At 38.8% G+C, this 24,871-nt stretch overlaps 1 protein-coding gene across 1 annotated transcript; it reads left to right on the top strand.

Annotated features, from left to right (window-relative positions):
• The first annotated feature begins 785 nt into the window (after positions 1-785).
• LOC145782026 (ankyrin repeat domain-containing protein 13C-B-like) lies at positions 786-4,789 on the top strand. Its single transcript, XM_082593755.1, has 2 exons — positions 786-1,378; positions 3,714-4,789. Exons 1-2 carry the CDS (start codon positions 786-788, stop codon positions 4,600-4,602), a joined length of 1,482 nt encoding a protein of 493 aa, XP_082449881.1. The 3' UTR covers positions 4,603-4,789.
• The last annotated feature ends 20,082 nt before the right edge of the window (positions 4,790-24,871 follow it).

The following is a 24,871-nucleotide window of genomic DNA, read 5'->3' as shown; positions in this document are numbered from 1 at the left end:
AAGAAGCGCATAAAATTTCGTTTGATTAAAGCATGCGGCAATTGCCGCCGCAATCTAAGGTTTATTGATTTGGCGACGGCAATGCTTTTGCCGTCGTAGATGGAAGCTAATTTCGAGGGCTGTATGTTTGTAGCTGGGCAGGCTGTGTTAGCATAAATTGAGGGACGAGGACGAGGGTGTACAGCAGCAGGGTCTGCTACTATTCGGTGAGTCCGATTCGGTGAGTTCCTAACCTCTAACCCCTAACCTTAAAACGGCAATGATAATTAGGCTACAGTACCCAATAATTTAAAAAAAAAATTGAAAAAATCACGAAATAGGGATCGGACTCACCGAAACGATCCATTCTGACAGCAGCATATCACCATCAAGCTAAAAAAAAATTAGTATATATATAAATGGTCTAAGAAGAAATTTAAAACTTAATTTAATCTGATTTTTTAGTGGTGAGAATTTTTGCGTAAAACATAAGTAAGCTTGCACAGTGCACACGCATCTCCGGCTCTGGGCCGGAGCCAATATTGAAAAAAATGGCCGGAGTGGATATTCCATTACCATACATCTCAATATTTAGAATGACAAGTGTCAAATACAATATAGCATTGTCATTGAGTTATTTTAAATATAAGTTGGTTAATGCCAAAGAATGTTTTTACCATGATTAATACAGATGTGTTTTTTTTTCAGCAATTAGTCACATGGATACAAAACCCTAAAAGTGAGCAAATTTTAGTAAAACATTTCTGTGTAAGCTTTGGTTAGAAAAATTGTTGTTTAATACCGGTATGTCTGAAATTGTGCCAGAAAAGTATCCCCTTCATGAACTTGTATTCAACAATGATGCCTCCGGAATATCCAAGCTTTTAAATCAATGCAAAGAAGGGGAAAAGTTTGTCTCTTTAAAAGACTCCCATGGAAACACACCTTTGCATTTAGCTGTAATGTTGGGCCATAAAGAGAGTGTTCAAATTTTACTTAAGCATGAACATCCAGTGCATGTTAAAAATGGAGCTGGGTGGACTGTTATTCAAGAAGCTACAAGTTATGGAGACAGGCAAACCCTGGTATCTCTTTTCAGGGCCTTACGCAAAGAGCGTAAAAAGGCAAGAAGTGAGAAAAAACCAGAGATTAAAAAAGCTCTCCAATCGTTTGGAGGAGATTTCTATTTGGAAATGACGTGGGACTTCCAAAGTTGGATTCCTTTTGTGTCAAGAGTTTTACCTTCAGACATATGTCGAATATACAGAAAAGGAAACAGAATTCGCATGGATTCAACCTTAGAGGACTTCAGTAACAAGCGATGGGTTCGTGGAGATTTGTCCTATATCATTAATTTTGAAGCCGATGGTGAACCTCAAATAACTTTTTTGGACAACAAGTAAGATACTCTTTTATGCAACCTATTAGAACTATTAAGTACGGCATTAACAATTTTTATAATCATTGTAATTCGATATTCCAGAAGGAGTAATTAATACAGTTTGATCAAATCAATAAAGTCAGTGTTTTTAAAGTTGTTAGACTAAAGTTTGCTTTGGGTGCTTATTACTCTTAAACCGGCATAACCAGTCAATAAAAAATTGTCTTGATCAAATTTGCTTGTAAAAGAGCTGATCTGTTTTTACCCATGTGATCTGCAGCTGTTTTAAAGATTCTGTTGTATCATTGTATCCTATTTTTAGAAAAATCCATATTATTCTGATGAAAATACAAGTAAAATGTAAAATACCTCTTTGCAGTTTTTGTAGCAATAGTGATGTTAAATTTTTCATTACTGAATCATGAAATGAATAGGCTACATAAAATATCTTTTAACTTTCCAAAATGCTTAATACTTTTGATGCCATGTAGTGGCTGATATGGGTACTCTGGGTTTTTTTTCGCTGAGACTTTTTAGTCATTTGTCCGCAATGACTTGAAAAAATTCGATCATCTTTTATTTATTTTGGTCATATTTTCGGATGAAAATATTTCCTTTCAAGGAGCTGATACAAACCAAAATTTGCACTTCTTGACTAGCTACAACATTAAGTTTCGCTGAGAAATGTTGTTGTGTTTTATCTGAGAAAAGTTAGAACAGACAAATTTTTTCGGACATTTTGCTAAAAAATCGGTCAATGACCAATAACACCATGTAACAAAATTTTGCAAAAGTTTTAGTTGCAGAAATTTTTTTATGTATTGTGTTTTGTTACTTCAAATTAATCACTAACATAGCAAAAAAAAATCTGAAGTGTCCTTTTGATAAAATGTCGCTTTTTCTGATTGTTAGTTTTACTCAAAGATTTTCTGTATTAACCAGCATAGTTTTCTATTAAACGTGTAAGCATGCAAACACAAAGAAATATTATGCAAATATAAGCCATATTTTATGCATCATGCAAATATGAAAACACTTCAAAAGTGATCACATTTGTGCGACTTGCGTCTATACACTGGGAAATCTTCTCATATTGCAGACCATACACCCCCCCTTTTTCATGTTGTAAATCCACCGCCCTAGAAATTTTCTTTCCATATAAGATGAAACCTTTCACCATCTTTTCCGCTTCCACCAATCACCCATACAAGGATCAACAAAATCAAGATGAGAGTGCAGAAAATGCATTTTTATGGACATGAAACACACTATTTTTCATATTCTTTCATCACATTGTTTCCAAAAGTTGATAATTATTGCTTCGTTTAGCCTATTACCAAAATTCTGAATTTATGTCTGTATTAGGTATGTTGAATTCGTCATGAGAGACTTTTTCTATATCTTGAGACACTACCGTGTCTTATGCAGCTTTTTTGCTTGAGGGACGAGGGTTTGAGAATCGGCAACTCAGCTGCTGACTGTTATGCAAAACAGGTGCAATAGAACATAATATGGAAGAATATGCAATGTCATGTCGGTTTTTTGTTTTTCTAAACAGTGAACTGACAACAGGGGTGGAGGAACCACGTCGGCCTGGGCCCACCTACTTTATTTTCTAGGTGGGCCTGGCCCACCCACTTTTGAAAGCCAAATAATTTTGAAAAGGCAACGAAAAATTTGACCAAGATAACCAACAGTTTTTTGTGATATAAAGAAAGTAATTTTAGCTGCAGCAAAGGTAGAGGATGCAGCAACTTTGTCTCTAAAAGAAGGCACTTAAACCAGGGTAGATGGGGTTGGGGATATTTGTTAATTCTCTCGAAAACGAACTCAAGCTGTTAAAACAGATTAAACATTTAGCCTACATAAATCTATCAAAACTGATACAGTTTTACCTGAAAATCCTTATGTTTAATGCTACTGCAAAAAGGTCTTTTTCCTGCCACAGACTGGTAAAAAATTACTTAAAAAGCAGATTAACCCAAAAGCACTTGAACCATAGGATGAACAGTTGAACACATTCACAAAAACTTGATCGATCAGGTTGATCTCACCTCAAAAAATTTCAAGTGTAATACAGTAGCAGTCACCGATATAGTGACAGTTGAAGGAACCTTGTTGTTGTTCGATACCAGTAGGCCTATTATATTTGTATATTGTTTAAGTTGGTGGAAATTTACCAAATCCAAATTTGAAAATATTGTGTAAATTTTATAGTGAGATATGATAAAAATTGCATGCTTTCACAGGTTTTCCATTAAGTGTGAATAGAAAGAATTAGAAGAGTCGCTGCTGTCGACCCTGATGTTTCAAGATGATTAGTGGATATAAAAACTTCATTTTATTTTTGTAGGAAAAAAATTTATCATCAACTGCAACAGCAAAATCAGCGAGAGAGAGAAGCATCTATTGAAGAGTCTGTTGATATAGCTATGAGTAGTGATATATCTGATGGTTCAATGAAAACAACAGATGTTGTGGTCGACCGTATGTCTTCTGGCTGGTTTTTTCGTCACAACAGAACGGAAAAGATTGGGCAGTTTGAAGCTGACTTTTATAAAGTCACTGGTCTAGTCTTAATGACAAGAAAGAGACGTGAACATCTATCAGATGAAGACGTAAAGAGAAATAAGTCCTTACGTGAAGCTTTCAGCCGGGGAGAAGATACTGATAAGGTTTTGGAAGAGTGTGATACAATAGATGGACACGAAAAGCGAAAATCTCTTCCACCACCTGATCAATCCACAATCAGTTGGGGTCAATACATTTCATCTTCTAAAGATTCTCCATGTCTTGGGCGTAAGATTAAGGAGAAATCAAATCACAAAACTTTTGAGGCTGTTTTGGGAACCAGCACAGACTTTCCGATTAAACTAGAAAATTTACTTCCCATTTTGGAAGCTTTGGGACCCAAAGCGAAAATGTTTACCAAGCTAAGAGATTTTATAACGTTTCATTTGCCGCCTGGTTTTCCCGTTCGTATTGACATTCCAATATTTCCAACCGTTAAAGCAACCATCAGTTTTCCAGAATTTGAGTTCCGAAATGACATCTCGGATAAAATGTTTTCTGCTCCATATGACTATAAAGAAATGCCAGATTACTTTGACAACAAACAAAAGCAGAAGAAAAAGCAGATTCAGGATAAAAACGCGGAAAAAAGGAAAAATCAAGAAATTAAAGCAGTTTCTGTTCAACCAACAGACAGCAGAGAGGTGTCCAATTCATCCCACCAACCTTAATACAAGCAGCCTTATTTTTAACTTTCGGCAGTAATTTTAAGCTGCGTTTCCCATCCGTCTTGTCAACACCCTAAAATGTTTGTATCTCAGGCCTCACGAATACGTATTGACAGAAGTCTTTTTTATTCAATTACAACTAACATGAAGTTTTAAATCTTTCTCCAATCCCAAAAACATTATTTATCATTACCCACTTTTAATCAAAATTGTGTAACTCTTGGTGGTATGTATTAAACATAACTTTATGCTTTAAGGGACTCTCAATTTATATCACGTTTTATCGAGTTAATACTAATTGTATGGCTGAATTCTTTTTACCATAATTAGGGACACCACTCCTAACGATAATGTAAGTATGTATAACTTCAAATTTTCTCGACAGTCATATTTTTTTATCTAACTTTTTGCCTTTGTTGAAAAAAAATTGTTTTGAGCGGATTGCAGCAAGTTAATTTTTGAAGCTTTTGAACCTGAGGTGTTTCTTCGCAGCAGTGCTTGAGTAACAAAGTTTTGATGTAAAGTAACTTCTGACAACTTCCTAGCACCAAAAATCCTTTTGATCTTTTTTCAAAAATTGTTTAGGGTAGTTTTGTGTGATTTCCCACTTTGTCAACCCTGTTGTTTTAGTTTAGAAACGAATTGTCCCCAATTGCCTAACCAGCATAGTTCTGTACTGTCAAGCAACGGTGAGAAAGCAGAACAAGTCAAGGTATATTTTTTGTGATGCTAACCTTTAGTTTAGTAACAGCCGTGGCCGAGTGGTTAGCGCGTTGGGCTCGCAGTCGAGAGCCTGCATGTTCGACTCCAGCCACCCACACTTGCTGTTGTTTCTCTGGGCAAGAAACTTTACGATAATTGCCTCTACCTAGTGATCGATTTCGAGTAATGGGTAGTACCAAATTTAGTCATAAGTAGAGTAGACAACCGGAAACAGACATTGCCGTAGGCTGCAGCGTGGGTCAGGTGTACGTCGGAAGGCGTACACCGATGCATAGCGCTCAAGTCCGCTTTCCCGCAATGCAGGATAAAGATAGACAAACAAACAAAGTTTAGACGGTATGCCACGATAGTATTCTTCAACCATTTTGAGTCAGTGAAACCTTTGTTAATGTTCAACAAATTTATCTAAATCTCTTGCAACATACAAATATACCAAAGGTAGAGAGATTATGGTTCAACGAAGAAATACTTGAAAGGGTTATTTATCTGGTGCTAAGATGAAAAATGCTTTCGCTTAAATGTAAATTAACGTGTTATGGACTTAAAAGTACTCAACATGATTCAGATAATTCTTCAAATTTTTTGTGATATGGTAGGGACCCCATTAAACACAGCGCAACATCAGCATCATTGCTTTGCCATGCTGTCCATTGCCATAAAATTCATGAGAAATGCTGCAATAAAATCAGTGTCCATCACTGTTGTTACATAACACCGCACTGCGTTTTAGAGAAATTGTAATCGTTTTTTTTTAAAAAAACCAACTGTCATCACTCTACAGGGCTTGATTTTAGTCTGAGCTCACAATTCGGTGACACCAAGTTAAGTTTTTGAAGCCCACGATCATTAAAAGTTTTGTGGTTTTTGTAGAACTTGTATGGCAAAACCTTAGTTAATTCCTAATTGTATAATATATTGTTGGGAAAACAATTGTGCTGATGATTGCTTGGCGGAAAAACGATTGTACAAGTCTGGTGAATAAAATTTAACTTAAGCTGATTATTTCGTCAGCTGACGAAGGAAGTTTTGTTTTTGAGCCTGCTTCAGTGGTTCAAAGCCCTTACAAATCCAACTATACCATCATTTACATTCCGGTTATTTTTTTAACACAGTAGTCCAGCTCATTAAACCCAAATTGGTCCTGTTTGGAATTATATACTGAATGTATAGGAGTGGCAGAAAATAGTCCCCCGTTTAATTAAGCCCAAAATCGCCCGGTTCCGAGGTAGGCTTAATAAGCAGGGACAACTGCAACAGCAAAATGCCTTTCGGGTCAATCGGTGACCATCATGGACCAATTTCAAAGTGATAGCAACTCTGTAATTGCTTCGAAGAAGCCCATTTGAAGAGCACTGTGTTACACCATTAGTGTTTATCTTTTTGTGCTTGTATTGCTCTGGGTCAACATATCCTTGGAAACTTGGATGTCTCAAACGAATGCAATTTTCACTCACAATTTTCGGCATCTTTCCAGACAGCAAAATCCGCTATTTTTACGTTGATTCAACCGATTTTGCTGTCTGGCTTGTTTCCTTTCTGTTTATTTTATTTACAGCAGCACCGCCCCGCAGGTTGTTTATGAAGTGTTTTTGTTTGATGTTTTCACGAACGTCAGAAAACTTCCAACAAGTTTTATTTTTACTTTACTCACTCAATGTGAAGTTGAGTTTAGTTGATTGTAAAGTTGGTGACATGTCGATTCTTTGTTCTGAATTTTGCTTAAGATTTAGTAACCATTGTTTAAGAATAACCTCAGATAGTCCATCCTTCATTTGCTTTCTTTAAAGTACAAATAACGAACGACGAGTGCCAGGTCCGAAGTGGTATTGCTTTGTAATTTACGCATCATCAACTCACGAAAAACGACTTGATCGCTCTGGTCTACTCGCTTAATTTTCATCTACTTATAAAATTGTATCTCGTGCTCTTTAAATTCATTCGAACACATGTCAGATTCGTGACTGAAATCTTTCAAGGCATCATGCAAAATCAAATCACCATGTAACAGAAATTTCGCCTGATTGATTTGTTTTGCATGGTGCAATAGTGAGAGAGCAGTTTGCGGTGTATGCTTCACCACCAAGTCTAATATTCGACGAGATACAACAACGTGTTATTTAAGAAAAAATTGGTGTAGGCAAGTAGCCGTGGTGTAGGGATAGGCAATAATTGTAGCATGTTTACAACTTGCATTCACTTGAGTGTCCTCATTGAGAGTTGGACCTTTTTCATTTTATTTTGATTGCTCAACGACTCATGTTGGGAAAAATTATGTTGTGTATTTTGATATATATTTAGATTTCAAACTTTTTATGTTTTGGTTACCAGTATGTAGGATTAGAGCCTAGTGCAGACTAGTTGTTTATACTAGCGATTGTAGCCTTAAACGCAATTTCTATTTTGTTTAGGACTGGGTTTTTTTTTTCGGTCATTTATCGGTCATTGACCGATTTTTTAGAAAAATGTCCGAAAAAAATATAGTCAATTCGGTCAAAATGTCCGAAAAAATACGTACGCGCTCAAATCGATTTCAGTGATTGCAAAGAAGCTTCTTGCGCCACTGTACGATTTCTTGTCAATCGGAAATACAAGACGTAGACTTAGTGTTTAAACGTTGATCCAATGTCTTATTATATGTGATAACGCAAATACAGAAGTCAGTCTTCGAAATTAGCGTGGGCAATCGGCACTTGCCGAGGTGATTGCCGACGCAGATGCGTGAATGGCGCATTAGCGTTGGCAATAAAAATGCTGAGGCCACAGGAGCGCTTGTAAGGACCAAAAGATTACAAAAAAAAAATAATTTTCTTGGACTACACCAGACTCTTATTATTGCTGGATGTTTTATTTGGGTTACTTCCTACTTCGCCGGCGCTTAGACACTTGCCCAGCTGAGAGAATTGAATCTTTCATAAAAATATCATCCTATTTGCATTGATTCAACGATGGTAGACGTCAAATTAGTCTAAGCATCTACTCCTTATCTCGCCTCGCGACTTTGTGTTGCTCGCAGTATCTCAATTGTGCCGAAATTATGTTAGTGTAAACGTAAATCGAGGCAATCTTTTCGCAGGGTGCTATTAATTTGTTACTGGTACCTGGTTGAGCAATTAACGTTATTTTATGATAATTCAACGCCACTAGATGTCGAATTAATGTAAAACAAGCGTAAATTTCTTATTGGGTACTGTTGTTACGCAATATAACCCGCCGGGAAAATTAAATCGATTTGTGTTGCCTCGAACATTGAATCAACGAAAAATTAACTTACTTTCCCCCCCCCCGTCAGTTATATAACGTTTATTACTTAACAGCGTGCGTATCGCGTTGCTCGCTTTATCGCTAGTTTTTGGTATTATTACATCACAACAAATCAAACAGTGCGGTCGTGATAGACTACTCTAGTATATATTTTTCTTTTCGCTTTACATGTTTTGGTACAATTTTTTCGTAATAAACGTTCACATGCAATTGCCGAGGCAATTTCAACTTTTGCCGTTTGGCCTTGACAATGTTTTTGCAAAAATAAAAATATGTTAATTTCGAAGACTGAAAGTAACGTTTGTCTGTTCTAACTTTTCTCAAATAAAACACGACAACGTTTCTCAGCGAAACTCAATGTTGTAACTAGTCAGGAAGTGCAAATTTTCGTTTGTATTAGCTACTTCAAAGGAAATATTTTCATCAGAAAAAATGACCGAAATCAATAAAAAATGACCGAATTTTTTCAAGTCATTTCGGACAAATGACCGAAAAGTCTCAGCGAAAAAAAAAACCCAGGTTTAGGATATTGCTTTTCTTTTCATCTGTTAGTGAATTATTAGTTTTTCTTCGTAGTTTTGCTTGGGTGGCTAAACATAGTGCTTATTTAGAATATTTAATTTTGCAATACAGTATACTGAACAGATTTATGTTTTCAATGTCATTTATACCAAATGTTTTTTCTAACAGCACAAATGACGTGAGGCTCCTTTACTGACCATTCAGGTCCCACTTTGTGAACTGCGTTAGGGATGAAATTATTTGTTCCTAAGAACCGTGTAAGAGTCGGAGGCGACTGTGTTCTTAAAGTACGTTGTCACTTGACTATACGTATTATGATGAAGGCTTATGACCTGTTTCACTACTCAGTGCATTGTCTTTATCTTTCGCCAACTTACTATTCTTTTAAATGTGTACAGACCAGCTTTATCAAGTTCCCCTTAGCCTATTTATCCAAATTGCGTGGCTTTCGGTGTTGACAAATCGTTGGCAATTGTTGCAGTTGGATTGTCATAACACGATTTATTATTCGATTATCTGCTGGAGCTTACACTTAACTGAGTTCTCATACAATAAAATAAATCTTTCCATCAAGGACTTGCGAACGAAATCTCTCACTTTGTGGGTGCACTTCAGCTTAAAGTTACCCCCATTGATGAAATTTTCAACAGAAGAGTACACTTGGGCCCTAGGCCATTGTTTTTTTTCTCATTTTTCTGCAACGCAAGAGACAACTCAAACTCATTGTTTGTGTCTTTTTAAGGTTAAACATTAGCCTTTTATGCTCACCAATGCTATTTTTGATTCCAGCTACCGTTTGTGTGTGCAATTTTTTTTCGATTGTTATGATGTTTTTTGTGCGTGTCCCGTTTATTTTCTCCTGGATTTCACTGAGAAAAGGCGCTTTCATTATTTGCACCTTATTTATACCAAACTTCTTATGACATACTTATGTTATTTTACCAATATTGAAAAACAATATTTGCATCATATTTAAAACAAAACATTTCTTTGTTTTGTTGAGGTAGGCAGGTTTGTTGCAATATACATGTTTATTTGGTGAACCAAAGTTTTAGGTTTTTAACATGGTCACTTTGAGCATATAAGGAAATCTTAGCCTCATTCCCTTCCAGCAAACGTTGTCAAAACGTTGCCTAAAATAGAGGCGATGTTAAATGAATGATGCATGTTTAATCTTTCAAGGATTATCTCAGACTTTTGCACATGCTAATAAAGCTTTCAGACGTTAAACTTTTATATCGTTGATTGACATCGAATTATGTAAAACTGACAATTATTGTTTTGTTTGGCTTGGTGTGCTTCATTTCCAAGCTATTCTTTGATTGTCTTCAATAAAAAAATGAAAACGTCTGGTTTTCAAAGACAAAATATATTCTTACCTTCCTGGATACACAATTAGCTACTATTACCTAGTACCTACGCTTGCTCAACTGTGTAGTGTGCCGGAGGGGTAAACATGTTGCAAACGGTCTAATCACATTTTCAATACAAAATATGAACAAAATGGACTATTGTTTCAACTTGTTTGTCCCAGCCCCCTTGTTGAATATGTCCCTGATGGCAAGGAGCATAGGTTGTTATGGAGTTAGTATTGCTTTTCTGTTCAGTTGTGTATAACCAACTTAAAATTGCTATCAGAAAGACGCATAATGCCTGTTTAAGTTAGGATCAATTTTTTGTAGTTATTGTTTTTAGAAGGAGGAAATCTGTTGTTTGTCCATGAAAAGATTTTACTACTGTTTAGCTTTATAAATTACTGTATTTTAATTCTGTTGGCAACAGCCAACGCTTTTTGTGCTTATCGAAGTTTCATCTCTAACGCTAGACTGATTGAGTTAGAATTGATTTTACTTACAAGTGATCCATTTGGTTGATGTGTTCAACTGAAAAGCATTTGCTCATCGAAAGATGATTTTATTGCATCGAATTAACGTAAACGTTTGTAGAACAATTCAAAAGTATTTCATACCCATACTTCCATGTTGCTGTTAGCCATCTGCTTTGAATAATTTACTGAACTGCTGAATGAGTCATGGAGCACAATTCTATGTTTAGCTTACCCCAAAAAGTTTGTTTTAAAATTCTGCATGCAAAGTCTGAAGACCCAATATGTCGGTGACTTTCAGTTTTGGTTTTGCGAAACTGCCAGGAATAACCTATCAAGGCTTTGTCAGCAGACCAACCAATTTGTTCAAACTTTTGGGAGCGACATAGCGAGACAATGTTGATTGAACTCTCGGAGTGGGCAACGCATTGTAGACAGCTCTTTGTTTAGCGCACTTGATCGTTAGAATAATTCTTTGTAAATAACCCAAACTTGGTGACCGAGCTTCCATCAGTGGTTCAAACCTTATGCAATACTGCCAGGATACGCTTCCAATGAGGCTTTCTCAGCCTGCAGGTAAACTTTTTGACGGTCAACCAATTCTGTGTCAGAAAACAACATAATCAAACTGTTAGAGGGTAAAGAACGTAAACAAAACACTGACCAGCGATAGGATAGCAGCTGCTGTATCGTGATTCTGTTCTATGCTTGCAAGAATGAAAACTCTCTGCAGTTGAAATCATCACATTGTTAGTTGCCAATTCAAGTGAATAGCCGAAAACCTCGGTTAAGAGTTGCTTGATTAAAACCTCAAAACGGCTGTTTTAGCTTTCTTGTCCACAATGTGCCAAATATCTATAATAAAATGTAACCTACTCAGGACACATAAGCCTGCACCACCAGGTTTCGTGCTTTAGCCTATTTGTTTTTGTCATGCCATGGCTAGGCTAGTATAGGCTTATTTCAGTTAATTTGTTTTGCTGAAAAATCGCAATTAACATCAATAATTCGCACAAGGATGGCGGCGAAAGACCAAAGGCAGATGCTACCCAGGCTACCAAACGTGGGCCTAAACATCTGATTATATGGGTTTGTTTTGGACCGTGATGTGGTAACCCTTATGCTACAATAAGGTGTTGCGACCGTGCCATATTTCAAACTGATTGCTCTGCTTTAGGATCATGCACGTTATAACGTCGGCGTTTAGTCGCTTCTACCTTTTTCTAGACCTCTGTTATGTTTGGCATAGGCTATATTGTTTTTTTGTTGTAATGCCGATGGTCAGAAATAAAAACAAACTGAACTACAATATAGTGAGAATTAAAAAGGCGAATGAGTAGCCTGCTGCTGAGACATGCCCACAGCGCAGCCTGTGCAAACTGTACTTACCATACTGTCTTTAAACCTGTCGTTAGGTGGCAGTAATGGAATAAGTCAACAACAACTGCATAGGAATAAGTCAAATCTTATTGCAACAAATGACCATCACTTTGCCTACAGTCAGCCTATTTCTTTTAAGAACTCCGAATTGTGAATTAACTTCAAACTACCCACTTTAATGTGCCAGATATGTTATTTACAGATGTAAGTGGATCTGTATTAGGCCTAAAACAAGTTTTCCAAGATAAACTACTCGACAATCAAACCTGGTAAAACACAAAATGTCACTAATGTAAAAAAAAGAAAATTAGCACAGTGAACATTTTCACCTACTTTCACAATGTAGATAGGTTGTTTTAGCCTGATGCTGCAAGTTCGTTGTGGCAATAACGATTTGCACTAGCTTTCAAAACACATCTCCTAGGCATGTGCTATCCTAGCTATGACTAGGGAACTGTGTTCTGAAAGCTAGTGCAAATCGCTATTACCAGGGCCTGATTAAGGCTCACGGGGGCCGGAGGCACAGCTAAGTTTGGGGGCCCCTATTGGCAATCGCTTTCGATGCAGAGCAGCAGTGCTCAACTGAAGCGTAGCATAGCAAGTAACTTTCCAAGTAGCAAATGTGCCCAAGACCATGCAAGCATTAATAATAATATAATATTATGCCTCGGTGGGCACCTCAGTGCATGCTAGCATGAACTTTTACATTAAAAGTGAAATAACAGAAATAATGTGTACAATCAGTGGCGCCGGCAGAAGGGGAGAGCAGGCGGGGCAGCTGCCCCCCAATGTTTTGGGCATCATCTTTTTAATTTTTTTATATTATTACATGTTGTTATTATTTTTTTAATAAAAAGGTAAAAAGCTTTCTCTTTTATTTTAAACTTGCTTTTCTTGCTGCTTTTTTATTCTTAATGTTTCTTTATCCTATCCACGAAGATTTCATGCTCAATATAATGATATAATGACGATAAAGTTTAAAACACAAAATGAGCGAACAATTATATTATATACGTATTAAGATGCAAAAAATGCAGTATGACGACATAATGCAACTAACTGCAAATAATGTTAACTTTAACTGTAGCCTATTGTTCCGTCACTGCATTTTTGGCATCTTAATAAGAAATATAAAAATTGTTCTCTAATGTTGTGTTTTTTTAAACTTATCATTTGATATTGTGCATTTTTCTGATGAAATCTTCGTAGATAGGAAGAAGAAATATTAAGAATAAAAAATCATTTAACACCGGCTGAGTATTTATTGCAGTTGAACTACGCCCGGTGGCCGTCACAGTATATTTATTCTATTAACTTTTATTAGCCTCAATTCTCACAATGTCATAGGCTACGCAATACGCATGTGACCGCCTCTGCGTTTGATATATCTACTATGTTTTGACATCTGTATTTTCCAAGCATGGAAAAACGTTTTCACAACGTTTCAGTAAGCTCACAGTATTTGATAATTTCTCTGTCAACTACCAGACTAGTCAAAACCATGAGGCATATTTTACTAACAGACTGTTGGATAATCAGAAAGTGCATTTGTAAAAAATGGTTTTTCAATCTGGAAAAAAGCTACGCAGAATTTCGCTAGCCATGGCAGTTGCAAGTCCCATACGGAATCAAACTGTAATTTATTTTGAATTTTATTTTTTTTCAACAGATTAGACATGCCAAAAATGTGGGACTTTTGGTAGGCTATAGCATAGCCTATTGCAGTAGACAATAGCAGTAGAAAACAAGAGAAATTAAATAATATATCACTGTCTTGCATGTCTTGCACCAGTGGCGTAGCCAAGAGAGGGGGGGGGGTTGGGGGTTTCAACCTTTCATATTGAATTTACGGATGTTAATATATTGTTTGCAAGAAAAGCTTTAGCCTATGATGTAATTTCACGTCAAACTGTGCAAGGATGCAAGCTATCTGCAACTCTGTAACTGGTGAGATCGCTTGTTCGATCTAGATTAACGTCTAAACAGCTATTCGTTATACAAAACTTGAATATATCAGAAATAAAGTAACTTCATTGTCTCAAAGCTTTTTGTTTGACACTCATCAAAATGCATGACGTGACGTCTATGACGTTACATTTTCTAAACTTTGGGTTGACTTTAAAGCATAAAAGTTAGTGACTTACCGGAATAAGATCGCTTTTTGGATCAACCAAGGAGAAAATTGATAAATAATAAAACTGTAATAATCTCGCAAAAAAAAACCAAACAACCTATGTCTCTAAAACAAAGTTTGCCTAATTTTAAACGAAACTGCATTAGAAGAGCGAGTTTTGCCAATACCAAACATTCAAATATCTCAGCCTGGAATTAGCAACAAGAAAACACAGAGACTTAGCTTTATTTCCGAAAAATGCCGAAGAAAACATGATCTTATCCTTTTGCTATGCTACCGAACAGCACCATTTTACAGGAATATTCGTACCCACATTTTTGTTGAAAATACTCTCAGAATGCACCAAATTCAAAGTAAATTTTTCAAAATTTTCTGGGGGAGGCCCCCCGCCGCTGGGTGGTCAAAACCCCCCCTTTCAAAACTCCTGGCTACGCTACTGAATACTACAATACACGCATTTATAGTTAAATAACTACACAACACTTGAATAACTTTTTGATTTAGATCAGCACTTTTCTAATTTTTGCATCTGCAAATCTGTGAATAATATCTTCAAGATTGTCGTGTGAAAGCATAGAGCGTAGTGTATTTTTTATTCTTTTTAACTTGGAAAAGCTTTCTCTACTGGCATTGCTGACCATAAGTGACAAATAAATTCTTAGCAACGTTTCTGCATTAGGAAATGAAGACTTAACTTCCTTTTCTATTATCATCCGGTGTGCAAATTGCTCTTGAGCTTCTTTTGGTAACTTTTCATTTGTACACAACAATAAGAACTCGGATAGGCTAAGTCAGGGGTCACCAAACTTTTATCTCTGAGGGCCGGATTGCTGCAAGATTAACAGCTGCGGGCCGGATGCAAATTGTGAAAAGATATACAACTATTTAGAATCTCCATTGACTTGGATTGAGCACAATAAATAACAAAGTCAGCGATGGAATAGAAAAGTTGTGATGAAAATCGAAAGGTAGCTGGAAAAGTCATCCCCTGCTGTGATACACTACAGGGCATCGTGCTCTTGAAAAAACGTTACATTTTTCCAAATTTGGCCTAGGCTGTCCCCATTTGCATGGAATGGGATGGGATGGAATGGAAGACAGATTTTGGGATGGAAGATGGAAAATGTCAAGGATGGAAAGGGATGGAAGATCTTGATGATGGGATGGAAGACAATCTTCCATCATTCCATCCCAATTCCATCATTAACTTTCTAACGCTTTATCAAGACATGCAAGAAAGATATTACGTTGCTTGCTGAAATAATTCGATTTTCGTTCGTATTAAACCAACAACACCAAACGGTACGTAATCCTTAGGAAAATACTGCTGTTAAATTTTTAGCTTAAATTTAGCCTGTGGTTTTTAGGTTTATTTGTAGCATATTCAACGTGGAGATCACAAAATGTGAAGAAGGAAGAGGTTTCTGAGATGAAATGGAAGATTTCTAAAATAGAATGGAGATGGAATGGAAGAAAATCTCAGGATGGAAGATGGAAAAAACGTCTTCCATTCCATTCCATCCCCTGCCCATTTGTGGTGGCCTAATAATAAAAACAGAACACCAACATGTAGGCTGCCTGGTGGAAAAATGTACAAATTCAACATACAACAACGAACTATAAGAACGAACAATTTTAACTAAGAAGTCTCTATTACACAAAAAGGCAAAGCCAAAGACGGTTGCTAATGCCAAGGGAAGTACATGTACAGAATTGTAGTGCAGCTGTAATTTCCGCAGCACGTGGCGGGCCGGATGAAATCAGTTCGCGGGCCGGTTCTGGCCCGCGGGCCGTAGTTTGGTGACCCCTGGGCTAAGTGAACTAACTCATCTGCAAGTGACCCTTCAAGATCTTCTGGGTTCCTACGCTAGCCAGTTGCAGAGCAGCATCACGAGCAGTTTCATTAGAAAAAGAAGTTGTGCCAACTGTTGATAAGATATGGAATGGTTGATTTAAGACTTCATATGCTTTTATAGTTTTATACGCTGCTCCAGAGATGAATCAAGCTGGTCTAGTCTAGTATTAGAAGATAAGTAGGCTACTGTAGGCTAAGTGTGATAAATTTATCCTTCGCCGACAAAATAGTTTCAGTGCACGTTACATGATGATGATGTTCGCCCTTCGTTTCCGAAGATGGCCAATGAGACTGAGATCAAGCTTGTTTTTTAGTGTGGGCTTTGGTCAATGGTCAGTGTAGGCTACAGGAGTGCGGAGCCTGATGCTGCAAGATGCCTGGAGTACAGGAGTGCGGAGATGGCGGATGAAGCCTATCTGTAATTTGAAATCGTTACTCAAAAATAGCAACTGTGCACACACTGGCACAACAACTTTCACTACTGACGCCTACAGTAGGCTACTAATGTAAAAAAATTGGGGGCCCCCAAAACCAGGGGGCCTGAAGCCTGTGCCTCATGGTTAATCGGGCCCTGGCTGTTACCACAACGAACTTGCAGCATCAGGCTAAAATAAGTCGTTAATATCATCATTGTAAAGCAAGCAACAAGCATGCTGCTAAAAGCGATACTCCGATACTCAATCTATTGCATGTTCCACAATGCTCACAACAACTTTTTTGGCGGAAAAGTATCATTTTAGAGTAGGTTTATATTTGGAGCGCTGAATCCAAAAATACAATTGTTTTTCCAGTCGGCTATATTTGCTAAGATATTTCACATGAAATGACACATTAGAAAACAATCAAAAATGGTAAAATTAACGTTTTTATTCGATCAACATAACGCACAGAACGACAAAAAAGTTAGGCTAACGCCGTAACGCCTAACACAATTTTGGTCTTACACTATTAACTTCTTCCAAACCATAAAACATGCTGAGTTATCGAGCTGCCAAAATCAAAATAGTCTGACGAGTGGTACGTTAATAGTGCATGGAAACAATAAGTTACAAAAGGAGAACAATTACGAAATTCATGGTAGGGCTAGGCTATATGCCGGTTCATTCATTATTATTGTTCCCGACAATTTTCACCAAATCAAACGTCATATAAAAACCGTTCAAGTCTACTGAATATTACGTCATGGAAATTCCTAAAGCATGTGCCAAAATTGCACCATCGTTCATAAGACCTGTTTGGACCTGTTTGGGCCTGTTTAAACAGGAAATATTACATCAGCTTAAACACCTGTTGGAATGACTTCATAATTGTCTTTCATTTATTGCGTCACAGTTACTTTCTACGTGAATTTGAGATATTGATATCTATTCTGGTCATTCGTAAAATGATTGTTTGAAAGTTGGCCGCACATTTAACTGTTGGCTTAGTGCTTGCTAGCTGGACAAAGGTTCCGTCTTTTATCCAAGTAATCTGTTGTGTAGTGACAGTTTAAGTGGTGTACGCGTTGCACCCCCTCGTTTTTGGTAGCCGTGGGCTAATTTTTACAGAAATACACTGTTTGAAAAGAAGTTCAAGTGTGTGTTTCTTCGGTCATTATATGCAGACGAAAGGATCCGGGAACTTTAAGTTACAATTTTCCCACGAAGAAATTATGGTTTACCGCTGTGACCATAAAAAATAAAAGACGATTCTCTGTCTAGTGTTTGGCACAGAAGCACTTAGAAGCAAAAAATAAAAGACGAAGTTAGTTAGTTGGTAGGCCAAGAAGCACTTAGAAGCAAAGAAATAATAAAAGAAGATCTTATTGGTTGGTAGTCTAAAGAAGTAAAGAAAAGTAAAGACATTTCTTCTCAGTTTGGTACAGAAGAAAAATAACTTTGACATTTATTGGCAAGAAAGAAGATTAAAGGCAATCCATCTGTGCTTGAAGATTCAAGTGGAAGAATCCAAGCAAGTTTTGTGGACGTTTGGACTTCACATACTCGTACAGCTACGGTATCGTGCATTTAAATTCTTTTTTGTATTTTTACGGTCTTTGCAGTTAAGTTTTTTATAACTACTGTAATTTGTGTGTTTGTGTAACTTAATTTTTTAATTGTTAAATTTAGCCCCAACATTTAATATGTCTACACTCGGTGGTGACAGGGACTCGACCGCCGTCGACTCGACTGAGTTTAAGCCTGATGATGTTCTTTGCGGTCGGGCAGGCCATTCTGGGGAGGGACCCATTAACGATGAGGCTAAGTCAGTTCGAGAGGCCCGGCATCTTAGACGGGATATTTTGACTCAAATTGGGAAACTTTCTGTGGCCCTAGGTTCTTTGAGTGATAAGCAGGAACTGTTAATTTTTAGATCTAAGTTATCTACTTTAGAAGAGGAATTGCGGCATTTCCATGCTCTTTTGAGTAAAATTGTTAACTCTGCAATCTTGGCAGAACTTCGTGATAGGGTAGATCCCGAATTTAACTCGTTAAAAAATAACTTCGAACAAAAAGAAAGTGAGTTGTCAGATAGGTTGGATGCTGACATACATCCTGAGGATAGCGCCTCAAATGTAAGCACTAGGATGTCTGAGAGCTCGTCACGGATAGTTGCACAAATTAACCTACAGTTAAGACGAGAGGAGCTCCAGATCCAAGCTGAGGCCGAAGCAAGAGCTGCTGAGGCCATCGCAAGAGCTGAAGCCATACGAGCTGAGGCTGCCGCACGAGCAGAGGCTGCCGCAAGAGCTGAGGCCATACGAGCTGAGGCCATACGAGCTGAGGCCATACGAGCTGAGGCCATACGAGCTGAGGCTGCCGCGAGAGCTGAGGCCGACGCGAGAGCTGCTGAGGCCGAAGCGAGAGCTGCTGAGGCCGCCGCGAGAGCCGAAGCTAGAGCTGCTGAGTTCGCACTCAAAGACGCTCAGTTGAGGGCCGAACAACGTAAAGAGGTAGTTTTAGCTGAATATCGTTCTGAGTTGGGCTCCCGGCGTAGCTCTAGGAAGGGCTCTTCTAGGCATTCCAGAAGTGAACATCAATCACAGTTTAATTTACCTAACCTTTTCCACACGCCTGTTCAATCCGTAAGTGGACCTGTACAATCCACATGTTTTCCAGCTGTTTCAGGAGGTCTCGGGGCCGCGGCTAAGGATCTTCCGAAGGCTGTAGAGCCAAGGTCTGCAAATTACAACCGAACTCCTCCCCCAGAGCGTACAGGTCACGGGGCCGCCATTAGCAGTAATGCTTTGCCCCCTTCACAGTTTTCAGCGCCGCTAGTTTTTGATCGCCCAGCTACACGTAATTTGGGTGGTTGTGAGAGGCGTATCGTGTCTCCTGATTTTAACGTATGTGAGGATCGTGATCGGGCTGTGCATGTGACTGAGCCCACTCAGCCCATTAAGGGATATAGCTTGTCTTCTCCCGCTAAATCGAGTTCTCAACAGCAGGATTGCTTTTTTGAATACCAAAATAGTAGGACGTTCTTCGATAAGGCGGCCTTGATTGGTTACGATGGTAATAATATGCCATTTGTCTTCTTTAAAAATCGTGTTATGGCCTTGATGGCAGCTTCGCCCTTTAAGGGAACTCGTTTGACTTTGTTGCAAGCAGCTTGTGTTAGAACAGCTGCACAAACGATTGCTAATTTGGTTTCTGACACTCCTGGCTTGTCAGAGGAAGACAGGATAGAAATGTCGTTAGCTCGCTTGTCCCAACGTATTGGGGTTCGTGGAGGTCTTTTCGCAGAACCAGAAATTAGAAAGTATCGCTATGGTAGCAAATTGACTTCTATCTCTTCCAGTGATTTGAAAGAGTTTAAAGATGAATTGTCGCAGTGTTTGCTTTACGCGAAAGCTTATGGTCAGCGTGATAAATTAGAAGGACGTTTTGTTTTGGATTTGGCTAAGCGACTCCCGTTTGACGCTAAGCAGCGTTATCTTGACTTTTTAGGTGATCAGTATGGTAGCACTGAGGAACCTACCTTTCAGAGTTTGTTTGATTTTGTAGTACGGGAGGAAACGCGCAAGTCGACTGATTTTAGCATTATGCTAATGGGCGATTCTGGTGAGTCGCAGCATTTTAAAAAGTTTGGCAAAGGAAAATTGCCTTCATGTCCGGTTAGGCAGACGTCGGTAAAGCCCCATGATAATGTGATTTCAGGGAGTTCGCAGTACTCGACTGCTGTTGGCGCACCGCGCGGCGGTGTGGCCAGACATAGTGACATACCGGCGTGTTTTTGTTGTTCGTCACGTGGTCAAGTTGAATATCATTTTTTGTCTAATTGTAAAGAATTTTTGCGCTTGACACCTAAAGATCGGAGAGATGTCATTGTGAAAGCTGGCAAATGCTTGAATTGTTTGCGCCAGCATATGGTTAGAGACTGTAATCATGCAAATAACTGTCGTAAGTGTGGACCTACCAACGATAGGAAACACTATTTTCTTCTGCATGATTTTTATGTGACGTCACGTGATTCTCTGGATTCGGTCGGTAAAGATGATGCTGGTGCCAGAGTTCCTGTGCGTAATGTTAAGATTGGAAATGTTAAAGCAGCCTTTAACCGCGTTACTGCTGCTCGTGTTTTGAATCCAATGACTGGCAAATCGAAGTTGGTGTATTGTCAGCATGATCCTGGTTCGCAGTTGACCTTTGTTTCGAGTGACTTGCTGTGCGAACTTGGTCTTAAACCGTATGATAAAGCGTCGTTTAAAATGGATACTCTGGCTGGTCAGAAACCTACTTGTGCTGAACTTGTTAAACTCAACATTCAGTCGTTAGAGACGAATGAACTGTTTTGTGATATAACCTCGGTGGTTAACCCAGCTTGGGCTGACGATGTTAAAACTTTACCCCATAAACAAGATTTAAGTGGTTTCCGTCATTTTCATGACGTGAATATGTTTCATTTGAATGATTGTAGTACTGTAGATGTACTGATTGGCAACGACAACGCTTATTTGATGTGTGCAAAAGAAGAGCGTGTTGGTGACAATCGTAGTGAACCGCATGCTTTGCTCACTCCTCTCGGTTGGTTGGCTTGTGGTGGTAAGTCACCCTTAGTTGAAAGCGTTGCTAAAGTGTGCAGAGTGCAGACGTCTTCAGAGTCGGATGTCATCTCTGGCTTTCAGCGTAAAATTGAGTCTCGCGATATGGAAATAGCAGACCTGAATAAAGTCATTCAGGATTTGACTTTGCAAAATGAAACCTGTGAATTGTCTCGCAATGATATTTTGGCTAGAGAACTTGTCGAACCGAATATTGAGTTGAAAGATGGTCGATTTGAGATACCTGTTCCGTTGAAGGAAGATATTGATCTACCTAACAATTTTGTGTTGGCGTCAGATAGAGCTGCTGCTTTAAGAAAGAAAGCTTTAAAACAACCTGAACTTCGTGATTTCCTTACTGACACCATGAAAGATCTTAAATCAAATGGCTATATTGAGCGCGCGGGTGAAGCAGGAAATGTCAAGGGATTTGAATGGTATTTACCATACTTTGTGACGTCACAATTAAAAAAGCGCATTGTTTACGATGGCAAGTCTGAATTTCGAGGAACTTGTGTTAATGATGTAATGTTTTCGGGTCCTGACTTGTTAAACCCTCTGGTAGATGTCTTGGCTAGATTTCGGCTTGGTAGATTTGGTCTCATGGCTGATGTGACTAAATGCTTCTTTCAAATAAAGTTACCGGAGTCGCAAAGGGATTTGTTTCGTATATTGTGGTTTGAAGATGATGACCTTGAAAATGGTAGGATGGTACCATTTCGTTTTTGTGTACACCCTTGGGGAATAAAGAGTAGCCCGTATATCGCTTGCTTGGCTATAAAGAAAATGATCGAGCAGAATCCCAGCAGTGCTGGTGAATTGACTCTCTGCAATATTGCAAATAATATGTACATGGATGATTTTATATTTTCGGCTGATAGCTTAGAGGAAGCTCAGCAAATCACTCATGAATCAATTGCTTTGTTTGATAGCCGTGGGTTTAAACTTGTTAAGTGGAGTGCTAACAAGGAGTCTATGATTGTCTTGTCAAATTTGGATAATGAGATGCTTTCACCTTTGATTCGTGACATTGACTTTCAGACTGAAAATATGACTTTGCCATCAGCGAAGACATTGGGTTGTGTGTGGCAAACCGAGTCTGACGAGATGCGTATCGCATGTTCCTTAAAGCCCTTAGCTAAACACACGCGCCGAAGTATGCTCAGTCAGCTTGGACAAAATTTTGATCCGCTAGGCTTTGGAGCGCCATTTTTTCTAAAAGCACGCCTTATACTTCAGCAATTGGCGATAGACAAGTTTGATTGGGACACCGAGGTCCCTGATAGCTTTGTTAAAGAGTGGGAGTCGTGGCTTCGCTCTTTGGACCTGCTTAAGGATTTTTCGTTACCGAGATGGTATTTTGCAAACTCTGGTGTGTGCAGTCCTGATGATATTGTTTCATATCAATTGCATGGGTTTAGTGATGCTTCGAATCAAGCTTTCTCTTCTGTTGTTTACTTACGTAGACTGGTTAACGGAGTTCCGAGTGTGTCTTTCGTTCTGGGTAAATCTACCATTGTTGTAAAAAATCAGTTTTCTTGGCCGATAGCTAGGAAAGAGCTTGTTGCCGCTTTAAATACAGCAAGACTCGTGAAGCAGGCCTACGAGGCATTGAAGATGCCCGACTGCAGTAAGTATTTTTGGTGTGATTCTCGGACTGTGTTGCAGTGGGTTAAGAACCCTGATTTACGTTTGAATAAGTTTATTACGCGTCGAGTTGAGCATATTTTATTGTTGTCTGGAGCCCAGGATTGGCGTTTTTGCCCTACCGATATGAACCCAGCTGATGTTGGCACAAGGCCAAATCTTATTACAAAGAAAGAGTTTCGAGAGTTGTGGTTAAATGGTTCTAGTCTTCTCTATCAGTGTGAAGAAATTCCATCTGTAGAAAACCCCACTCCAGTACCTGTCCATAGCCTATATCTTCGTGACGAAGAGGGGTCGCTTGACGTTGGACAGGGTGGCCTTCACAGATTGATCGAGGCCGCACCTTCTTTGTATGTTATGAAAAAGAGAATTGCTTATTTGGTTGCTTTTGTTGAATTTTTGTGCTGTAAAACGAAAAAGCGTAGCTTTATGAAGCCAAAACTGGACGCCTCTTATCTTGATAGAGCCTTAGACTTAACTGTGAAGTTTGTTCAGAAAAGCGTGTATGGCGATGTGTTACATTTAATGACCAAACGATCGCCGGATGCACTTGAGGAAGTGATAAAGCGGGGTAGTGTTGGCGCTTCGCAACGTGAGAAGGAACGCTTGAAAGGATTGCGTTCACTTAAAAAGTACAGACCTTGTGTAGATGATGCTGGTGTAATCCGCATTGAAGGGCGCTTAAGTAATTCTCCCGAGATTTCTCTAGAAGCAAAGCATCCGATTGTTTTGCCTTCGAAGCACCCCTTCACTAGGCTTGTTGTACTGTCGCATCATAATCGAAATGCGCACTGTGGAGTACAGCACACTTTGTTGTCTACGCGACAGAAGTTTTGGATCGCTAATGGTAATGCTTCCGTGAAGAGGTATCTTAATGATTGTGGTGTATGTGCGATTGAGAAAGCTCGGCCTATAAGGCAGCTCATGTCTGATTTACCTTTGTCTCGCACAACTGCCCATAGAAAACCCTTTTTTGATTGCGGCTTGGACTATCTTGGACCATTGACCTTTGTTGAAGGTAGGAGTCACAAAAAAGCTTGGGGACTCTTATTCACATGTATGGCATCTCGCGCTATTCATGTTGAGCTGGTTACGTCATTGTCGCTGAGTGATTTTTTACTTGCCTTTACAAGGTTTACAGATTTACGTGGGCAGGTTAATGCTATCTATTCCGATAATGGAAGTACCTTTCAGGCAGCATCTAAGAAGTTACCCGAGTTGATAGAATCAGCTGAATTTCACAACGCCCTGAGACAGAGAGAGATAAACTGGGAATTTATACCTCCGTATGCTCCGGCGCAAGGTGGCGCCTGGGAGGCAATGGTTAAACAATTTAAAATTGCATTTTTTCACATTTTGGACTCTTCAATACGTAAGCCCAGTTTTATTGAACTGCTTACGTACACAGGTAGTGCCGTTCGGATCGTGAACGAACGCCCTTTGGTACCTTTGAGTGACGACCCTAGGGATTTTACTGTCATCACCCCTGCCTCACTTTTGACCCCATACTTAGACCCATACTGTGCTGTTGGGCAACCACATGATCGTGACCGATTAAGAAGGGATTATCGGTTCAATTTGTCACTTTCTCAGCAGTTTTGGAATAAATGGATCGATTTTTACTTGCCAGGTCTTCAGGGCCGGAAAAAATGGCTAAAAATGGCCGAGAATTTGGAGCCTGGTCAACTTGTAGTGGTAGGTTCTCTCCAAGACATTGGTAAACGTGGGAAGTATCAACTTGGGAGGGTGCATGAGGTAGTTCCACAAATTAGGAAAGGGAAGCCTGTGGTTCGTAGAGCCAAAGTTGCCGTCTGCAACTATGATGAGAGTACGGGGAAAGTGAAAGTAGACTACGTGTTGAGGGATATTTCGTGCCTCGCCCCCGTAAAGAACACCTAAGTG

The sequence above is a fragment of the Aplidium turbinatum genome, chromosome 13, assembly GCF_918807975.1.
Source record: "Aplidium turbinatum chromosome 13, kaAplTurb1.1, whole genome shotgun sequence".
NCBI classification, from domain to species: domain Eukaryota; kingdom Metazoa; phylum Chordata; class Ascidiacea; order Aplousobranchia; family Polyclinidae; genus Aplidium; species Aplidium turbinatum.
Note: the sequence above shows the minus strand (reverse complement) of the source record. Positions and strands in the feature narration are given on the sequence as shown.